This window comes from Argopecten irradians, chromosome 16, assembly GCF_041381155.1.
Source record: "Argopecten irradians isolate NY chromosome 16, Ai_NY, whole genome shotgun sequence".
NCBI lineage: Eukaryota > Metazoa > Mollusca > Bivalvia > Pectinida > Pectinidae > Argopecten > Argopecten irradians.
Genome location: NC_091149.1, coordinates 15,154,790 through 15,174,601, shown reverse-complemented (window position 1 = coordinate 15,174,601; position 19,812 = coordinate 15,154,790). Strand labels below are relative to the sequence as shown.

Genomic DNA, 19,812 nt, shown 5'->3' with positions numbered 1-19,812 from the left:
GCATGTTCGCGCCATGTCGCCTTTCAAAAAGACTTTCTTCTTCCTGACGTCTTCCTTGGCAACGCCTCTCTCTCCTGTTTGAGACACAACATAGTCTATACAAAAGGTATTATCTGTTTTTGTTAACACGCAGTAGGTTCAAAGAAGTGGGACGACTGTTTCGCACATTTTCAGTATAATATGGTCGGGTGGGATGTGTTGGTTGGTGTCTTCGACGATATGCTTCAATGATAAATGATATAACTCAATAAAAACGGCAACAATTCACCTATATTACAAGAAAACACAGCACGAATATACCGCAAATTCCAAAAATGTCAATATTCACATTACCTGTTTATATTTTGGATTAATATATTGTTTTTCCAAAATACATGTATGATTAATATATTGTTTTTCCAAAATACATGTATGATTAAAAAACTTTATTGTAAAAGGATCGGTGAATGGTGGGAGAAAAGATGGTATACAGTATAAGGTTAGAGACAGTGGCGCTTCAGTAGTATTTGACAGTATGGTAGATCCTAGTTGGTAAACCACACAGGAAGTATTCGAGTGTGGAGAAAACCTACTTGACACGAGGAATACTCGAGTGTTATCAATCGTTATCACTAGAATATGAAACATCGAGATTGTCTCTGGAAATCCGGCCGGTCCTGTTGGATGGACAATATATTTACAAAGAATGCGCTGTATTCAAGATGTATGTGTCTAGATTTCTACCCGGTACTGTATATCCAAACGGTTCGATGTACATGCATGTTCTGTATTTTATTGGAATTGGAAGAAATATCCAAAGGCAAAAGCTAGAACTAGAAAATACATTTCATGATTTATACTTAACGAATTAATTATTAAATAAATCGGAAAAATGTAATATTTACTGTTTATAAATCGCGGCTTTTTGATCATAAAAACCACGAATGTATTTACGAAATATTCATTCGTAAACAAGTGCCCGCGCTAAGTAGAGGGAAAGCGATTAATGTTTAGCTTTAATAATTGAAATATGATATACTACATGGGATACTTTGAAGCAATACCAGAATTCATAGCTGAAATGTATCGATGATAAATGCTAACTGGAGGGAATAAGAATGGCTACTTGAAAACAATATTGATAAGAGTTATAGTTCTTGGGCTTTTAAAGATGATTGACAGCCCGAAGAGTGTCTTGCAGATAGAGCTAAAACATGTTGCTTATTGCGTAATCATACAGGGCGACTAGAGTTGGCGTCTTATCATTTCCATTCTTTCCTAAGTTTCCATCAATACAGCCAAACCTGTCTTAGTGACCACCTCTGTATAAAAACCACCTGCTTATTTAGATCACATTCTCGAGGTCCCAATGTCATTTTCAACACGATTGTACTTGTGTATAAAGACCACTGTTTTGTCGTGTCACGGGTGGCCTTTATAGCATTTTGGCTGTATTTTGTTGTAATACCTCATTTCACGTTCGTGCTTCAGTGAAAAGTTAGACATTGTAAGGAAAGTTTAAGGTTTTGTTCCAGGGCTTAGACAACTTACAGATTTTGTTTTCTATGCTTAAAACTTTGTATTTAGGTCAAGGAAAGTCATTAAATTTACGAATACGCCATAATAATACCTCATAAATGTTTTTTGAACTATGGTACACTATTATTAGACTGATAAGACGTTCGGAAAATAACCAACTATCTCGAGGAGTCAATAGCATAACTGTCAGAGATTAACAAAAAACGTCATATCTTTACCATTCAAATTTCAAATTAATGAAAATTGTTGTCTTCATTACCAACCGTTATTGCTGTAAAACACCGAACATATCATGTTACATCCTTGATATTACAGGGGTTAATATCACTGTCATGATATCCAGCCATGGACTATGGAATAGAACAGCTGAAGGCTCCGTGTGCGACAACAGATGAAACAGCTAATTTAGACCTTTGATATATATCAAAGTATGTACACCGTATGGTTTTGAGGTTAGGCGTCGGTATATGTAATCTCCTGGAATGTGTCAGGTTTGCTATGACATAAACCATATGTGGACATTATGAGTGATAGTTACCCCTAGAATATCAAGGATGATCAGCTTACAACAATGCACAGTGATGTTCTTCAGATAAAATTAGAACCCATTTAATTCGCGTATCTGACCGATGTCACAACACACTTGAAATGTAAGATAAAACTGATAACGTTTGGATTAGAAGTCTCCGACTTTGTCTACACAATGACCCTGCCAGTGCTAGATAGTCGTACCGTTGTCAGTAGTGGAGCCCGTCTCCAGAGTATATGGGATAGGTGCCTCCATTGTCGAAAGCCATGGGATCGTAAGTATATTTTCATCAAAAAGCATTATCCTTTAAAAAAGTATTTCAGATATATATAAGCAAGATTTCAATGAATCTTGAAATCTTGATATATGAGTACGACATTTGATTAATATACATCCGGTTCCAATATGTAGTGAAGTGCATTTTATGAAATGCAAATCAGATCTTGCTCTAATGAGATTGTCCCCTAGTTGGTTTTGATTTTTAGATAAAAGAGTTGTCGCAAAAGGTTCTCAATATTCTTCAACGGTACGTTGCTGGGCGGCATCAAAACAAAGTTTCTATCAAAAGTATAATATTGAGAGGTTGTATTAGTAGATGTATCAAAATAGAATAAGGAATTCATGGAATTCTTCCTTTCTTAAATGAAAACGTTTCGTACGTACGCTATTCCATCAATGTGTACGCGTACAATTTATCTGTTATCTAAACAGTCATAAATATTATCAAGCACACATCGTCAATTGCAAAATTGTTCAAATTTTGATTATAATAAAAAATCTTTCCTTATGCTCCACATACTGGACATTTTCATAATTACTCTGTTTCTATTAAATTGCTTAGCTTTAAGATTATTTGCTTGTCTTCGTTGATAACTTCAGTGACTATCTGCATTTCAAATTTCTGTCTGAATGAGCCAACTTTTCTCAAAATATGTAAAATTTCTTTTGGTTTATGAAACCGTGAAGAAAATATGGATCAGTCACGTGATGTTATATTTTTTTCAGGTTTGAAGATGCATGCACAGCAATTGACCGAGACAAAAGCAATCGAGCAAACAACAACATCGGGGAATTCCTGGTCCAGCACTTCAACAGTGTCTACTGTTCGTTATTGTTTGTTTTGACATCACTGTTGGTGGTTGCTAAGGAAATTTTCGGGGAGAAGATAAAATGTTGGTGTCCAGCGTTGTTTACAGACAATCAAGTTGCTTACACAAACAACTATTGTTATGTGAAAAATACATACTATGTTTCATCCGAAGGACCGATTCCACGTCACGCTGACACCAGACAAGACTTCTCGATAACTTACTATCCGTGGGTTCCGGTCATTCTTTTGTCGCAATGTGTGTTATTTGTTCTTCCGAAGTGGGCATGGATGGAGCTACAATCTTGCGCAAGTTTTGGTTTCGTATCTCGACTGACAAAAAGCCAGTGTAGCTTGAAAAATGAAGATCAATCAAATATTGCTCATTTTATGAACAGATGGATTCAAACTCGCATTGTGAAGAAGAAAATAGGGTACCGTATTAGGAAAAGTGTGTACGGGTTTGGATTTTCAAGAGAAAGTTATCTTGCAAAGGCATATGCGTTTTGTTGTTTCTTGTACGTCGTGAATTCTGTTGGACAAATATATTTACTGGATAGACTTTTAGGGAACGAATTTCTAACCCTAGGAACTGATATACTATTTCAAAGTCGTCATGGAGGAAGTTTGGAGGAAATGCCACGTTTTCCAACAGTTACATTTTGTGACGCAAACATCAGGCGAATGAGCAATGTGAAAACATACACCGTCCAGTGTTCGCTCCCGAACAACTTATTCAACGAAAAGATTTTCATATTTATTTGGTTCTTATTGACTTCTCTTTCGATAATTAACTTTATCAGCTTTCTAGACAATCTCATGATTTTCGGCAGGGGTCGCAGACGTGCTTTAATTAAGAGACTTCTGATAATCGGCGAGAATAAGTCCGGAACATCAAAAGATGTCGGAAATGACCGAGAAATATTTAATGAATTCTTGGACAACTATCTTGGTGTGGATGGAGTGTTTGTGATATCGGTTGTTCGGTACCAACTTGGAGTAGTATACACAAGTACGTTAGTGGAAAATCTATGGAATATCTTCAATGACCACAAAAATAATGATGAGAAAACAAACTGATCTTAATAAGGTATTAGAAAAATATGTTTTCTCGGTCCATTTGTACTTGACAGGAGGGTGACCTGGCGACGAGATCTCGTATGAATTAATCTTAGGCTTCTGATGTCACATTTTGTAACGCCATTTGTGGTTAAATCTAAACTTAAGAATCTGATCAGGTGAGGTTTAACTCTCGTTGAAATCTCATTTGAACATTTACCATTTGAATTTTTGGGATTTTCAAAAAAAATAATTGTCTTCTACTTGTAGCACGTTGCCATAAAGAAAATGTCATTTCTATTGTTTGCATAATATCTGATACACAACTTTGAATAAATTAAAAGACCAATTTGGCGGCCATTGTGGAAAAAATGTATACGTTACGCATTGTAGAGATTTGTGAAAATTCACCTTTTTTAACTTCACAATTTTCACATAAATCGCCTATACAACGACATTAATAAGCTATAGCAAATATCAATTTGAAAAAAAAGAAGCTTTCTGCGTTATGGTCAAAACAGTGAAAATCCGGTAAATTCACAATTCGCGTCAAATTGCTATATCCCATTCACATGAGCTCAAAGTCAAGCACATCGTAATACATTATTTTGATTCAATTTTCTGTTTCATGTTCTTGGGACCTGATGTAAACGGAATTAATCAGAAATGTGATGTTTTCCTGTATTGCGATTACTAAGATGCTTTTTTCTTTTGCTTGTATGAAGAGCAACTCGTGTTTCTATTACAGTTAAAAGAGAGATAACTCTCAAAGTATTTAAGTCATATTCTAAACAAAATGATAAATTCCGATGTCAATTTTGTAGCTTATGGGTTTCGAATGAAAACAATTGAACAAACGAATAACAAGAATGATGTACAATGTACTTTATTTTGATGTAAACTCTACAAATGTACAAACTAAAACACATCCATGTTTACATTGATGAGCACCTGTTTACCAATATTGGCATGGAATTTGCAACAAAGTGATTAAATTATTGAATGTTTATTATATACACTGTAATTTCACCCAGATTATTGTGTAAATACAATGTAGCTGTATCATGTAAATAGCTGCTTTAATACATTTGTTTAAAATTTAGTCGTTACATTTCCATTTTTAACCAAATTTGGTCCAAAACATCCATGGGGAAGGCGGACATCTTATATAATGTCTTTTTTATGTTATCGGTGTTGAAATAAAACAACTATTTGGAATAGCGTATAGACAACAAAAGGATTCAGTTACAAATTACGTGACCTTATTAACCTATAGGGAAAGGATCCAGCGTTATCGGGAATGAAGTAGTATCATATAACAAATTACATTGATGTTTTGTGAAGTATCAATTTTAGTTATCTGGATTGATATGTATATGTATTTTTCTCTCATTTTATCTGTCTTTCTAACTCTTCTAAGCATTCTCTCTTTTCTTCACTCTCTCTCCCTCTATGTCACGTTATGTACATGTATCTTTCGTTTTCTTTCTATCTTTCTCAAGCCTTTTTCCTTCTATTTCTGTCCTTCTCTCTTACTTAAACTCTATTTCTCCACATTTTCTTTCTTTCTTTCTTTCCCTCTCCCCCCTCTCTCTCTCTCTCTCCCTTTATCATCCACTCCTTTATCAATGAATATACATTATCACAAAAACGTACGTTCGTATTGTGTAAAGTTGACATAAGAATACATCGTATCCAATATATGGTTATTTGGAAGCCAGTTTATATACTTAATATACACAATAACTGATTGAGTTATGGAAGACTCGGGTTTGTTGTTTTTTGTTTCATGAACAAAATACTAAAATACTTAGTATAAAGATAGGTTACACATGCTTTTTAGGGTATAGAGACATGTATTTCATTGTAATTCACATTTTAGCACAGTTTTCCCCATATCGCATAAACAGACCATAACATGTACTACATAATTATATTTTTAAAATGATAATAAGAATGTACGGTATATCGATTTCATATACATGTATCAACTACAGCAAAAAGGTCTTAAATCCACACAAAAAAATCTTAATTGTCAGGTAAAATTAACTACAGGTAAGTGTAAAATGAGACTTGATCACAGGCATTAAGTTTAAGGTGACATACCCCCTTAACTCTAACTACGTGTATAAAGATTAAGGTGACATACCCCCTTAACTCTAACTACGTGTATAAAGATTAAGGTGACATACCCCCTTAACTCTAATTACATGTATAAAGATTAAGGTGACATACCCCCTTAACTAGTTCACTGGTATAATCTATGGAAGCACACAGCCTTATAATACACAACTATGGGTATACAAAATGTACAAAATGACACTAATCATGTAAAAAAATGTAAAATCGCTCAAAGTAATACAGTAAAATTCAAAGACTCGTAAAAATAAATCATATTGCCAGCATTCTAATTATTTTTTCGATAAAAAATTAAACTATATTCGAGACAATGATCATGTTGTCATACTTGATATGTCGGTATATAGTTATACCTTAAGATGGAACACCGGTAAATGTGCCAAATTCTTGTTCTCTGAAAATTTATCTTTATCTTTTCATCTTTTTTTAACAAAATATATATTCAGAGAAAATTTTAAACACTTTATCAGACGAAACAATACTCTCACGTTCGCGAGATCCATCGTTTTGTAAGCTAAATGAGTATAACTCAAATGATGGCACTAAGCAATATTTTGATACTTGCATTAGAAATTTCTCTATAATTGTATTTCATCAATATAAAAACAGATCCTTTGAAAATTCATTAAAAAAAACCTAAATTTAATGGAAAATGATCCAAATTCCGTGTTTAACTTGCACTTGTTTAAGTAGCTACTACCAACATATAGAATGTAAGAGTTATTGCCCCTTTACTGGCGTTTCATAACACAACACACATATATATGTACGTAATTTGATTTCCAATGTCAATTATATCAAACTTTAACTGATGGTATATGCAGAGTAGTTATGTAAGTTGGCAACCTGGTGTTGATCCAATAATTGTCTTTAAAATGAACAAACGCATACTGACACACAGTGTACAATTACAATACAAAATATTTAAATCACTTCCGAAAAGGAAATGGCAATGGTTCGGCAAAATAACCAGAAAGGTGAAATCCAAAATCATGTCTCTGAATTCAGAGATAAATAAGTTTTCACGTGCGTTTTATCGCAGTAATCCTTCCACAGTTTGCCTACGATCTCTGCCGCCACAACTTGGCTTGTGTTGTGACTAACCAACCATATCAGAAAGACGCCATCTTGTCTCAAATATTTGTCAACAAACTTCCCTTGAACATCAGTAAGTCTAGCACTGTGACGTAGTTCCGGTGGGACCTGGTCGTCGTCGAGATACTTCCGGATGTACTCGTTCTTACGTCGCGGAAAGAACAACATGGCGAAGTTGTATACGAAATTCACGGCGTTTACGATGGTCATGATGACCAGTAAAAACCACAGAATGATGAACATCTTTTCGTTGAAGAGATTTATCGGTAATGAACACTGAACGGTCCATCTTTGGAGATTTTGAAGTTGGCGGATGTTGAAATCGCAAAACGTGACGCGAGGAAATCGTCTGAGATCTTCCCACTTTTGGTTTGTTGATACTCCAGCCACGAAATCCGGACCCAGGTTCAGAAAATCGTTACCCAACAGCGCATCCACAAGAAATAGCTGTCCAATCGTATTCGCCGTGTACAACCCACACGTTATCAAGTAAATCACTGTCAGATAGTTTCCGAAATGTACTCCATGGTGTCCCATCTTCTCCTTCAGTGCTTGTAGACGCTGATAGGCCGAGCTTCGACCGTCCCGGATCTCAATCCATTTATCAATGTAAGATGCTATATCCGACATTCTTTCGGCGCGCTTGCCAGGACCAAGGTACGTAGCATCGCTGGCAAGGTTCAAAGTTTTCTTGATGTTTATGCCCGATTTAGGGTAGAACCCCTTCCAGAAGATTTTCGGACAGTAAAAGAGAAAGGCCATCAGAACGAAGATGAGCGGTACCCATTGGTAATACATGATCTCAGTTTCCTCCCTTTCGTCGTCCTCAACCGGAAGTATCTCGTCGAAAGGGACGCCATAAGTGTTCTTTATCCAGCAGTAGCTGTTTGCATACGACACGTGGAATTTGGCGAACTCGGCTGGGCACCAACATTGGATAGGTTCGCCGACATACTGCTTTGCGCATACCAACAGCGCAAGTATGATGAGCGAAACAACGCAGAACTTCCGGTTTAGCACGTGAATCGATGTGTCATCGCTAAGAGTGGTCCTTATGACCGAAGTACTTTGTTTGGTGACGTCTTCCAAACTGCAACAACAAGAAAAATATTCATAACTTAAGACATTGAGAAATGAAATTCAGTTCTTATACCAGCGTCGATACCTGTATATATTGACACTGGAGAACTAGTATTTGGAAAATATATATTGACACTGGCATTGTTTATGTTCTTCTGGTTTTATTGTTTACATACTGTAAAAAGCCAGTTGATCATATATTTGCCACATGTTTTTTTTACCATATAAGTAACCGTAAATCTATGTACCGTGACATTGAATTCTCCTCATTGAAGAATATATTCTTAAAGTATTTTCCTTTCTGGACCCAAATTCATGAAAGTTCCTTAACTTTAACAGAAATTTGAGCCAAAATGAGTCAATTAGGTTATTGCATTTTCAGTATGTCTTAAAATCAGAAATGAACTCACGACTGTTCTACATTATCCCCATGAAATTCGCTCTGAAATTAATCTTTACACATGTATCGAATTTTATAACCTCTCCCGTTCAAAATTTACAACAAGGGGAACTACAGAATCAAATACACAATTGATTTCGGTCCAGACGGGTTCTCACCGTTAACATGGAGAAAAGCCATAAACTGTCGAATAACGTTTGGAGGGTCATGTTCCATTGTTAAACTTGGGCGATATATACATAATGACCTCGTAAGTGACCTTAAATTGACCGCTTTATGGCTATATATGGTGTGTATTGGATGTGATAGGTAGTTTTATGTTGTTAAGGCGTATTATTAAAGCCAAAGGAACATGTAAATTTTTTCGGTGTGTCTCTCGCCGGAAGTGGTACTTGTCCTTGCTATAAGCACATTTTATTGGTTATTGTAAACGTGCTAGGAAAACTAAGCCAAATTACTAGGGATCGCGGCGGCTGGGTGCTTTCAACGTACTACTACTACATGTAGCTCCTCACATGTGAGTTTAGAGTTCGATTCCCAATGGTGGTTGTCAGACAATGACTGTAGGTCGGTGGTTTTTTTCTCCGCCACTTTACCCAATATTTCCTGAATGACCTTGGTTATTATTAATAGGACGCAAATAAGAAATAATATTAAACAAAGAAACAGATCCCCGTGGAATTAGTATCATAGGTGTTCCTTTAAAATCATCATCGTCGAAATTACTGTTAATTTTTCATGTGTGGCCAGTATGAAAAGATTTGTTGTCTATGATGGTAAAAAAAAATAGAAAAAAATGAATTCCATTAAAATACCACACTTGACATAATGATACATGTATTCGTATAAAAAAATACAAGATGTAGCAAACTTAATTCTTCATTTGACGTGTGTGTATACAATGTAATTCACGTGCTCGCGACATTTCAAGTCTCGGACACCGCGAGATATTTAAGGTGATGAACTAGTGGTATACATGAATTTCAGAAATCGACCGTTATCAGATAAGGGTAAATGTGTATTTTTAGGGTCTGAACTTCGAATGGTTTTTAATTTGAATGTGATATTTTATTAAACTTTAATTAAAAAACTATTATTCCAATAATTAATAATTCTATAAATGTTTAGATAAATTCCAGCGCAGATAAAAACAAAACACATGCAACAATAACTATTATTTACATGTCATATTAACTGCTGCGCTCTGATAGTGTAAAATGAAACATCCAAATAAGCATACTCCAATAAAAATATTAGGTTGTATCAAATAATAACAAGAAAACTCAATTAAAATTATGTTCCGAGATGCCAAAAACGAAATCATCCAATATATGTGGGTAAAGTACGTCGATTATTACAAACAAGTAGCTTGAAAAAATGATCATTAGTGAAAGATAAACCCTTCCACTTACCTGAGTTCCTTCTTAACTTAAAAGCCGTGATTGTAATCCGCCTGCAACTTGCGGAAAGTGATATATTATTGTTTTTCTTGTATTTTTTTAGCATTACAGTTATTCAGCTCACCCAATAAGCTATATAAACAAAACACATATCAATATCGATAAGACTGATGGGTCAGGGGAGAGTACTCTTTCGCCGTTGGAAATCCTTTATTTAGATCTACCTGGCATATTTCTATTTAGTTAAACATTAAAAAAAACGAACGAATGGATTAACTGCTGCGCTCTCAGATAGGCTTTGCCTAAAATTATATTATTAAGAAGCATATGACTTCATTTGGTTATTAAGTCTTTGAAAAAATCCAGGTAAAAACTTCTAAAACTAATTAATATTCACAAACAAAATCTTGATAATTGTTCATGAAAGAAAGAAGCTAGTTTCCTGTTTAATTTCTGGTCTATCATCACATAGTGTATGCATTTGCATTATGCACCACATATTAGAGAGCGCAGCGAACGGGCCGAAGGCCCGTTCGCGAAGCGAACTCTTGTGATAGAGGTGTCTCCCTAACGTTATTCTATGTAAATCATCCAATATATGTAGAGTTGGAAAACTTTCTCACCAACCGGAAACAGGAAGTCAACACAAGATCCAGCATCGCGCAAGACAGTATCTAAAGTCACACTCTCGCGTGATTACAAAATCACACTCTCGCGTGATTACAAACAAGTAAAACGCTTGGAAAAATAAAAACATTAGTGAAAGATAAACCTTCCAATTTATTCTTACCTGAATCTAATAATTACATTTTGTCCTGAGTCTTAACTTAAAAGCCGTTTTACGTGAGCAGTTGCTTCGGAATTTTCCGCCTGGCAACGGAGAATGACGTTGAGATATAATTTGTAGCCGCAGTCACGTATTTTTGCAGAAAGTGAAAGTAGAAGTAATCTATGTTCAATATTGTTTTTCTTGTTATAAACTCAATGCCAGTAATTCAACAAAACTATTATTCCAATAATTAATAATTCTATAAATGGTTTCTAGCAGTACAGTTATTCAGCGCACCCAATAAGCTATAAAAACAAAACACATGTCAACATCGATAAGACTGATGGGTCAGGGGAGACTACTCTTTCGCCGTTGGAAATCCTTTATTTACATGTCAAACGAAAGAATGGATTAACTGCTGCGCTCTCAGATAGGCTTTGCCTAAAATTATATTATGTCTTGGTGTAAATGAAACATCCAAATAATCTCCAATACAGGGGTTCCGAGATGCCAAAACGATGTGGGTAAAGTACGTCGATTAGTATGATCTACTAGTTCTTGTGATTGTATCTGCACTTGCGGATAGGTATTGATTGTGACGTCATGTTTTTTTGCGAGCGTAACGTCATACCTTTCGAAGAAAATGACGTGAATTGCGCTCACAAAATAATGACGTAACATTCGATACCTACCCGCAAGGGAGCTAACTCTGTAATATGCAAAGACAAATTTGTTTGACGTCAGAATCACCGGAAGGCGAGACTAAACGACGGTACGTAAATCGCACATAACTCGCGTCGTTTTGGTATCTGGAAATAGTATGGTATGTTTATTATTTCATAAGATCAAAAAAAATATATCAATAAAAGTAGACAGTCACACCTTATCATTCGGTAAGTTTCATTTTAATATAACGATGCCTTCTGCGACGAAATATATTAAAGTTAAGTTTGGGCATATGCCAAAATATCTGAACCCGATATGTGATATCTATACCGTGGATAGAAATATGTAAATCAATCTCATTTTCATATTGAATCGTGCTAAGGTGAACTTTTCGCAGGTAGATCAGCGCCTTATCTTTCAAATTCCTGGGTAAGAAATAAAATCTGCATTATATAAATTGTAACTTTTATGTATAACGTGTGTGTGTGTGTGTATAGGTGTGGTTGATAAAGAATTACAGTGCATGCAAAAATAATGAAATCATTTTACTGGGCATATGCTTCAAAGGAATGTTTTTCGAACGCGTTTTCGTAATACTAGCTATATGCGTCGACGAAAAGTTAAGAAAATATAAAGTAATGTTTTCAAACTCAAATGGAATCATTTCTCACGTGGTTCTTATCTTAATTATTTTCAAAATGGCTGCATATATACAAATATTTTTTGATGCATCATTTACAGACATTCTGTCCAGTTTGCGATAGGTATCTAGTGATTGCGACTGTGTGTCTCGTTGTGATAGCGTGAATTCCATGTTTCAGATGATAGCACTGTCTTACTGGAACATATCGTCGAAATTATCCGGCTATCATTCTGATCTACTCTTCGTATCACCCCGTTAGTCTTGGAGAAATGTTCAGCAATCTTCGTAGATATAACACCGATAATTTCCGAAGATTGTCGGAATCTCTGAGATGTTGCGATCGTTCGTTAGTAGTGACGGAGTGAAACTCTAACTGCCTAATCAAATTACTCCATTACCTTTACTATCTTCACTGACAACAAGCTATCAGTGAAAAAAATCTCTACGGGTGATTAATTTATTCCATAACCGAACACTATCTCATTTACAATCGTATAAACACATTTTTCATCGTCACACTTGTATTTTGTCCTGAAATTTCATCCGCTTTGAATGACGTCATTTTCAAAACTCAACCAGTCTCCGAGTATAACTAGCTAGTCTTACTGCCTAGTCTAGTTACAGAATGGGACACAATAAATCACACATAACATAGCATTACGGTATCAGGTTTTAAAATCTCCTTAAAGTTATAACTAAACATTACGTACACAGTGAAACCGGATACATACCATAATGGGTCGTCTGTGGCCAAAAACATTGAAAAAAAGAAAGAAAATAAATTCATATGTTTACAAAATATTGTTCTATTATAAGTGAAATGGTTAGATTGTACTTTTATGACTCGGGCAAACTGTACAACATGATGTATATTTATATAAAATGTCGTTAAAATTGTACACAAATGCATCTTGGAATCATCGAGTTTTCGCTGAAACCACCGAATCCGGAGCTTTCAGTCGATATTGTTAAGCGATAAAAACATGACGGTCGATTTGAGTCGAGAATGTGTTTGTCTTTCTTGCGTTTCAGTGAAGTTCGGTCAGATAGATAACATGTTTGCTTATCCAAAGAAACACAATTGTGGTCAGTTAATTGGATTTTACACATTACCTCATGTTATCTAACTTTTAGTATGACATCACTTTAGTAACTTTGTCGGAACTCAACGGTCCAGAAATTCTCCCGGGAGCGATACGTATACCGAGTCAATTGTTGTTTTTCAAGTCTTTATCAAAGCAGAGAACTAGAGTTGTCCCGAGATAAAAATAATTACAGGAATATGAAGTACGTTGATAATGTAGATTTCCTACTCTAACTTTTTAGCAGAGATTTCAATAGTATATTATATTTAAATCTCTGCTTTTAGCAAGGAAGACTAATAATTGTACAATTAATTTTCGTTCTGAAATAGAGGAAGGTACATGTAACTCTGACATACAACTTATTTTGTTGACATAACATCGTCGGAGACCTATGTTACGCCGATTTCGAGATACGGAAACGATGTGTGTGACATACGACTTAGTCGATTAGTCCTGCCTTCCGGTGATTGTGACGTCTTAAAAAATTACGTGGTTTTTGCGACGTAACAATCACAGTACGAGGAGGGAGTTATACTTCACGGTTCATGTCAATTTAGTGCCTCGAAACCTCCATTGATTCATTAGTGCAGTGTAGTGCAGTGTAATCAACCCGTATGTCTCTTATTTCACAAAGTAGATACCTTTAAGCTAATTACTAGGTTCCGTGATATAGGGGTAGGGGTCAAACCGTACCTGGTTTAAGGGAGTGTAACTATATGGTGTACGTGGGTATGGCCATGTTTGTTTGGTCAGGGGATCTGTGGTCATTCCGGTCAAAGAGATCGATGATTTTATCTACCCTGTGGTGTTTGTACAAAGTATACAAAATACGTACATGTACAGACCGTATTTATAAGGATGAGCTGCTAATCTAATATCAACAAAAGATCTCCAATCTCAATGTTAGTATGTCAATCAAGAGTCCCCGTCTAACATTTACATTTGAAGTTTAGTGACAGTCAAATGTAGATATTTTCAGACACATGCATGATTCGACAGGTGTATACAACAACGCTTATATCCTATTACATAATATAGAAATCCCATTTTATGTTCACAAGATAAGAGATTTCTGTGTTATTTGACGAGCGAGTTTGAAACGTTTTGGTGCACGGTTTACAGTCGGAGTTTTTAGTCGCGATATCACACAGGCTAAAATAAATAAGGTGTCGTGTAATGGCGTATTAAAAGATAGCCCATGGGTGGTTTCGGTATCGTTACAGTCTTCTTCACTAGCCCCCCACTAACTTTGTTACATTAATGATTTAATAAATCCCATAAATCCTTGGTCATATTATAGATATACTGATGTATAAGCCAAATTTTAAATATGTTTTTTTTTTTTTCAATTTGGTGAGGGTTATGGAAAAGCTCATGGGTGATCATGATCATTCAAAAGCCCCTCCTTCTCTAGACGAACACCACTTTCGTATACGTCATCAGATGGGAATACACGCACGTGGGCGGGGTATGGGGTAAGACTTTGTTAACAGTTACAACTTTCACTATTAGACCCCGTCACACGACTTATCTCGAGTGTATAGCTGAGATATTGGCAGTTGTTATTTACACAACTGTCCGACAACCCCACAAGTTACTGTACATGTGTCTACGTCTTCACTGTGTCTGAGAATATTGTTATGAATAATATCGACAGTGGGGAGATAGATTCGTGTTTACTTATCTCTGTATGAGACGGTTCGGATAGGGACACGTAAAATACATATATAAATTTATAGCTTACAATAGTTATCTCTTATGAGAAAACGTAAGTTTGGTACAAAACAATCAATTTTTTAAACCATTATTAGAAAGCTTGTAAATTCTTTTTTATAAAGTGTATTACGTATTAACTATTCACTATTGCCAAAATGTACTAAAACAAGACAGAAAGTTCAATCATTGAGTCGGATTAAGATAAAAATCGAGGCCGTAGTAAAAGAAAATATAAAATGTTTCATTTTTTATTAAATGCTTTCTCTGCTAGCCTAGCTATAGACTCGATCACACCCCATAACGATCACGTGTATCTGTGTACGTGATTTATGACCAGGTTTGTCCGAAATTCCCGGAATGTCCACTAGCTTGACCACTAACGATGATATCTGTATTACATTTGTGTAACACCTCCGTGTGATGACTAAGTACAGAATGACACAGCCGAGACAAGCCTTCAGGGAGGTGTCAGTTTGTTACGTACATGTATTACTATATCAGGCATTGGTCCCGTAAAAGCTTTACGCCTCGGAGAAATGTCCGTCGATGTTCGGAAATAAGCGACAATCTCTGAAGATTGCCGAAAATGTGTCTTTAATTTTCCAATTGAGCATTGCAGTGTTATAAATAACTATCAGACGATTATTTACACGATTTTGAACTAAAACAAGAAATTAAAATCAAATTAAAACTTCGTGATTATATTGATATGACTTCAAGTTCGTTTATATAAACGTGCGTACACTTTTCTCAATATTTCGCAAATCAAATTTTCGGAAACGAAACCATGCTCCAATATATCAAATAACGGCCGTTATACCATATCTGTCTGGGACCTCATTTGGTATACAAATGCGCCATTTCTTTGCTTACATTATCAAGTAGAACGTGAATGGTTGTTGGCGTTAAATAACGAATACAAGTTCAGTTGTTTGGAGGTTTATCGCGAGTTTTGATAGACAATATTGAATGACCTGCAGAGGAGTTCAGACCTTGTAGTCAAGGTCAACCGATCGCGACAATACATTATAGCGCGATAAATTGTGTACTGTTGAGAATTAACATAGGTGTACACCACTTTAAAAGTTAGCGCTGGTTATCTTAAAGGCCTAGAATATAGATATAAAATCATATATTTATCTACACAGGGTTTATTGTGCTCACACGTGAACCCCCAAAACAGACTGTCGCAATGATTGCACAGATTGATGTAACAATACGAGTTGTTTCATCTCGGGATGATAATAATATTTCCTCTTCCGACGCTAACCATTGATGAAATTTTATGAAAGCACATATAATACATTGTGTATATGGGTATTTTTGTACATACGAAGGTGTTTTGAAAGGCGCCGTTTTATGGCCAACTGACATGCAATCTCGCGTCGCTTTTATTAACACAAGTATTGTTATGATAATCTTAATCCGTATATACATGGCGGTGTCTGTGCTGTGATCTAGAAACTAAGATATAATAATCTGTAAATCCGTGTACGTGTTAGAATTTTGTTATCTTTGTGTGTATGTTTACTATGTTATCAGATCCATGGCTATACATATACTTGTACATGGTGTATGGTGTATATTATATGAACGCCGAACGCGATATCGAAATTCTGTACCCAAGTGACGTAAGTTATTTCATCTCAGAATCTGCTTTATTTAGAACGATGAAGCGTTTAGTTGCTGAGGTATTTAAAAGAAGTAAAGACATATTGGTATACGCGAATCGAAGGTGTTTTGAAAGGTGCCGTTTTATGACGAACTTCATTACTCTACATCTACACTATATACATGTATGACGGGTTACCTCAACACCAAATAAATTAACCTGCTAATCCTTAAATAATTCACTAAAAGTCATCTTTGTGCAAATACTCAATACTAAGTTAAATATACACTTTGTCGATATCGATATTGTACATACATGTATACGAACTCCGAATCAGCTGTCGAATTTCGTGACGTCACTGTCTGATGTAACATCGGGAGGTGTTTCATTGTATAATAGAGGCATTTTAGTTGCTTAATCTAAACCAATGGGTCGATTTTTTAATGGAAAAGAAAAAAATATTAAAAAAAATACGTTGGTGTTTAAGCAAAGGCGAAGGTGTTTTGAAAGGTGCCGTTTTATGACCAATTTGGTAAAACCCCGTTTTAATTTGTCCTTATAATCTTTAACCCAGACGCAACCTAGTGAATTGTCTACCGAAACAATGAGATAAAATAATCAGTAAATCATGAATGTGTAAGAATTTGTTTATCTATGTAAATATCATTATAGATAAATAAGTGTACCTTGATATAACATTACGTCATCATATCATACGTATGTATTCAGTTCAACAAAACCTGTATGCATGATTAATTTCAGTACAATTCTTCACACATTAGTGAATGTTTAGTTAAAGCGTTTCCCGGATAAAAAGCAACCATTAAATTAACTTTGATTGGCAATAAATTAAATTAAAGCGATCTGTATCTTAATATATGTACATTACAGGGTTGACTTCCTATTGAGTATTCCTACCTAAAAGCTAGAACTATACTGTATACATCTGTATATTCAGTGGAGAGTTACTCAAGGGTGGAACACATACTTAAAAAAAACACTTATGAAATACTACGCTTATATAGCGGTAAGATATATCCAGGTAATATAAGATAAAAATTAAAATTATTACAGGATATGTTTAGGCATACAATACATTTATACTGTACGTTGGTTAAAATGATGACGCGTGTTATGAAGTATAGATACCTATTTTAAAAGATGAAACTTTACAAATAACTTTGATAAAACGAATTGAAATTTTCAAGGTATATGCTCATGAACGTTATATTACTCTTGTGTCAGTCTAACGGTAATACATGACACTCTTAACCAGAACATAATAAAAATAGTCTTCCATGAATGTTAAATTGGTTTACAGTTGGGCGCATGACAACGAATGACCTGTCCATTTTATCCCAGTTATAAACTGTAGAAACGTGTTTGTCCTGTCGAACCAAAAACTTTTATACGTACTGTTATATATGTAAAATCATCCACATAATCGTAAATGGTAGGAATTCAATATAATGACATTTATCCTTAATTAGTAAATGTATACTTTAAGTTTTAGCTGTAAAAATTACCATCAAGGACGTATACGTGTTGTACGTCCTTGATTACCATTAAATATAAACTACCAAAAATTTGTTTCTACATCCATATTAAAACCACATAAATATGTTTTAGTGTTGTCATGTATTACAATAATAAATTAACGTATATATCATAGAAATGTATGGTGACAACAGACCAAGCAAGTGAATTCAATAAGTAAGTAAAACGTCAAAAATTTACTAAGTGTCATAAACTTCTAGACGTAAGCTTTAAACCAAGTCTTTTTATAGGGACACAGTACTAGTGTGCATGCATGGAAAATAACTCTACCACGATGGCATTTGTGATATATTTACACTAACCAAGTTTCTTTGTTAAAATTTTACACCGCGGTCGTGGTTTTTTAAAACGGGTCACCCTACCCTAAACTCTATACAACTCAAAGTCATGGAAACTTTTTCTGACTGAGTATCTTCTATAGTAAAAGAACAGATTACCAGTCATTCTTGAAATACATACATAATTCGTTTCCATTAATTAACTAATTAACAAATATAACAGTATACTTACAATCCCATTTTGAGTGTTGTAATCGACTGATTTCAGTTTCTCGAAATCTACATCCCTGTCAAACTTTGTCAGCCATCTTGGTTTTTGAGACCCACGCACCTGTATATCCCTATACCAGGACGATTGTGCAGGTAAAGTAAACACCGTGTAGGTACGTAGGTATGTATGTGTGTGTCGTATCAGTTGACAGGTCATTACAGCCAGGTAGACCGGGGAACTGATGTGGAAAGACCCCCTACAGGTAGATAGCGGAGCACAACTCCCTTTTACCTGTGATTCGACTTTTACCTGGGCAGGTGTCGTTCCCTTTGAAGTTTTTACACACTACACTCATACACGGGACTTAAGGGAAAGGACAACTTGACACCTCATCACAGTAGCTTTAAAGCTACCTTCACGTGTTTGTGTGTGTATCGTACTGTAACAAAAAAAGGCAACAAGTTTTCCGGAACAGAAAACAAAAAGTAAAGAAGGATAAAATCACAATAAGGAATTAAGAGTATGCGAAACACTTCTCTCTCTATTTGTGTAACACAGCAGATCGAGACTCATGTATAAACTTTCAATGGGAAACACAAACACATTAAGGTAGAAAAACTGTACTCTTTTAAAAATTTTCATCTATTTAACATTCATATCAATGAGTTTTATTTTTTTCATATTTGTTCTATAAAATCATATTCGCTTATCATTGTTCAAGAACTTATCAAAATGTATATACAGAATACACAATATAAATTTACACAATAAAAGCAAAATATAATATTTCATATTTAGCCACCAGCGTATTACAATAATATATACTGATAAATATACATGTAAAACATATTTTTTAAGTTGTCTGAACTTTAAAGGTATTTTTATTTACATATATTTTATATGACATCGAGAAGGAAAAAACAACCCAAAGTATATGCCGAGATTTTAAAGTTGTAATTTCTATCTTA

The 19,812-nt window shown here is 35.0% G+C and overlaps 2 protein-coding genes across 2 annotated transcripts; one reads left to right on the top strand and one right to left on the bottom strand.

The window, feature by feature from the left end:
• Nucleotides 1-2,183: 2,183 nt before the first annotated feature.
• Nucleotides 2,184-5,317, top strand: LOC138311106 (innexin unc-9-like). Its single transcript, XM_069252545.1, has 2 exons — nt 2,184-2,321; nt 3,053-5,317. The coding sequence occupies exons 1-2, from the start codon at nt 2,314-2,316 to the stop codon at nt 4,212-4,214; spliced, it is 1,170 nt and encodes a 389-aa protein (XP_069108646.1). The 5' UTR covers nt 2,184-2,313; the 3' UTR covers nt 4,215-5,317.
• Nucleotides 5,055-19,187, bottom strand: LOC138311105 (innexin unc-7-like). The gene is made up of 2 exons (XM_069252544.1): nt 18,866-19,187; nt 5,055-8,517 (listed from the first exon to the last, which is right to left on the bottom strand). The coding sequence occupies exons 1-2, from the start codon at nt 18,871-18,873 to the stop codon at nt 7,323-7,325; spliced, it is 1,203 nt and encodes a 400-aa protein (XP_069108645.1). The 5' UTR covers nt 18,874-19,187; the 3' UTR covers nt 5,055-7,322.
• Between the last annotated feature and the right edge of the window lie 625 nt (nt 19,188-19,812).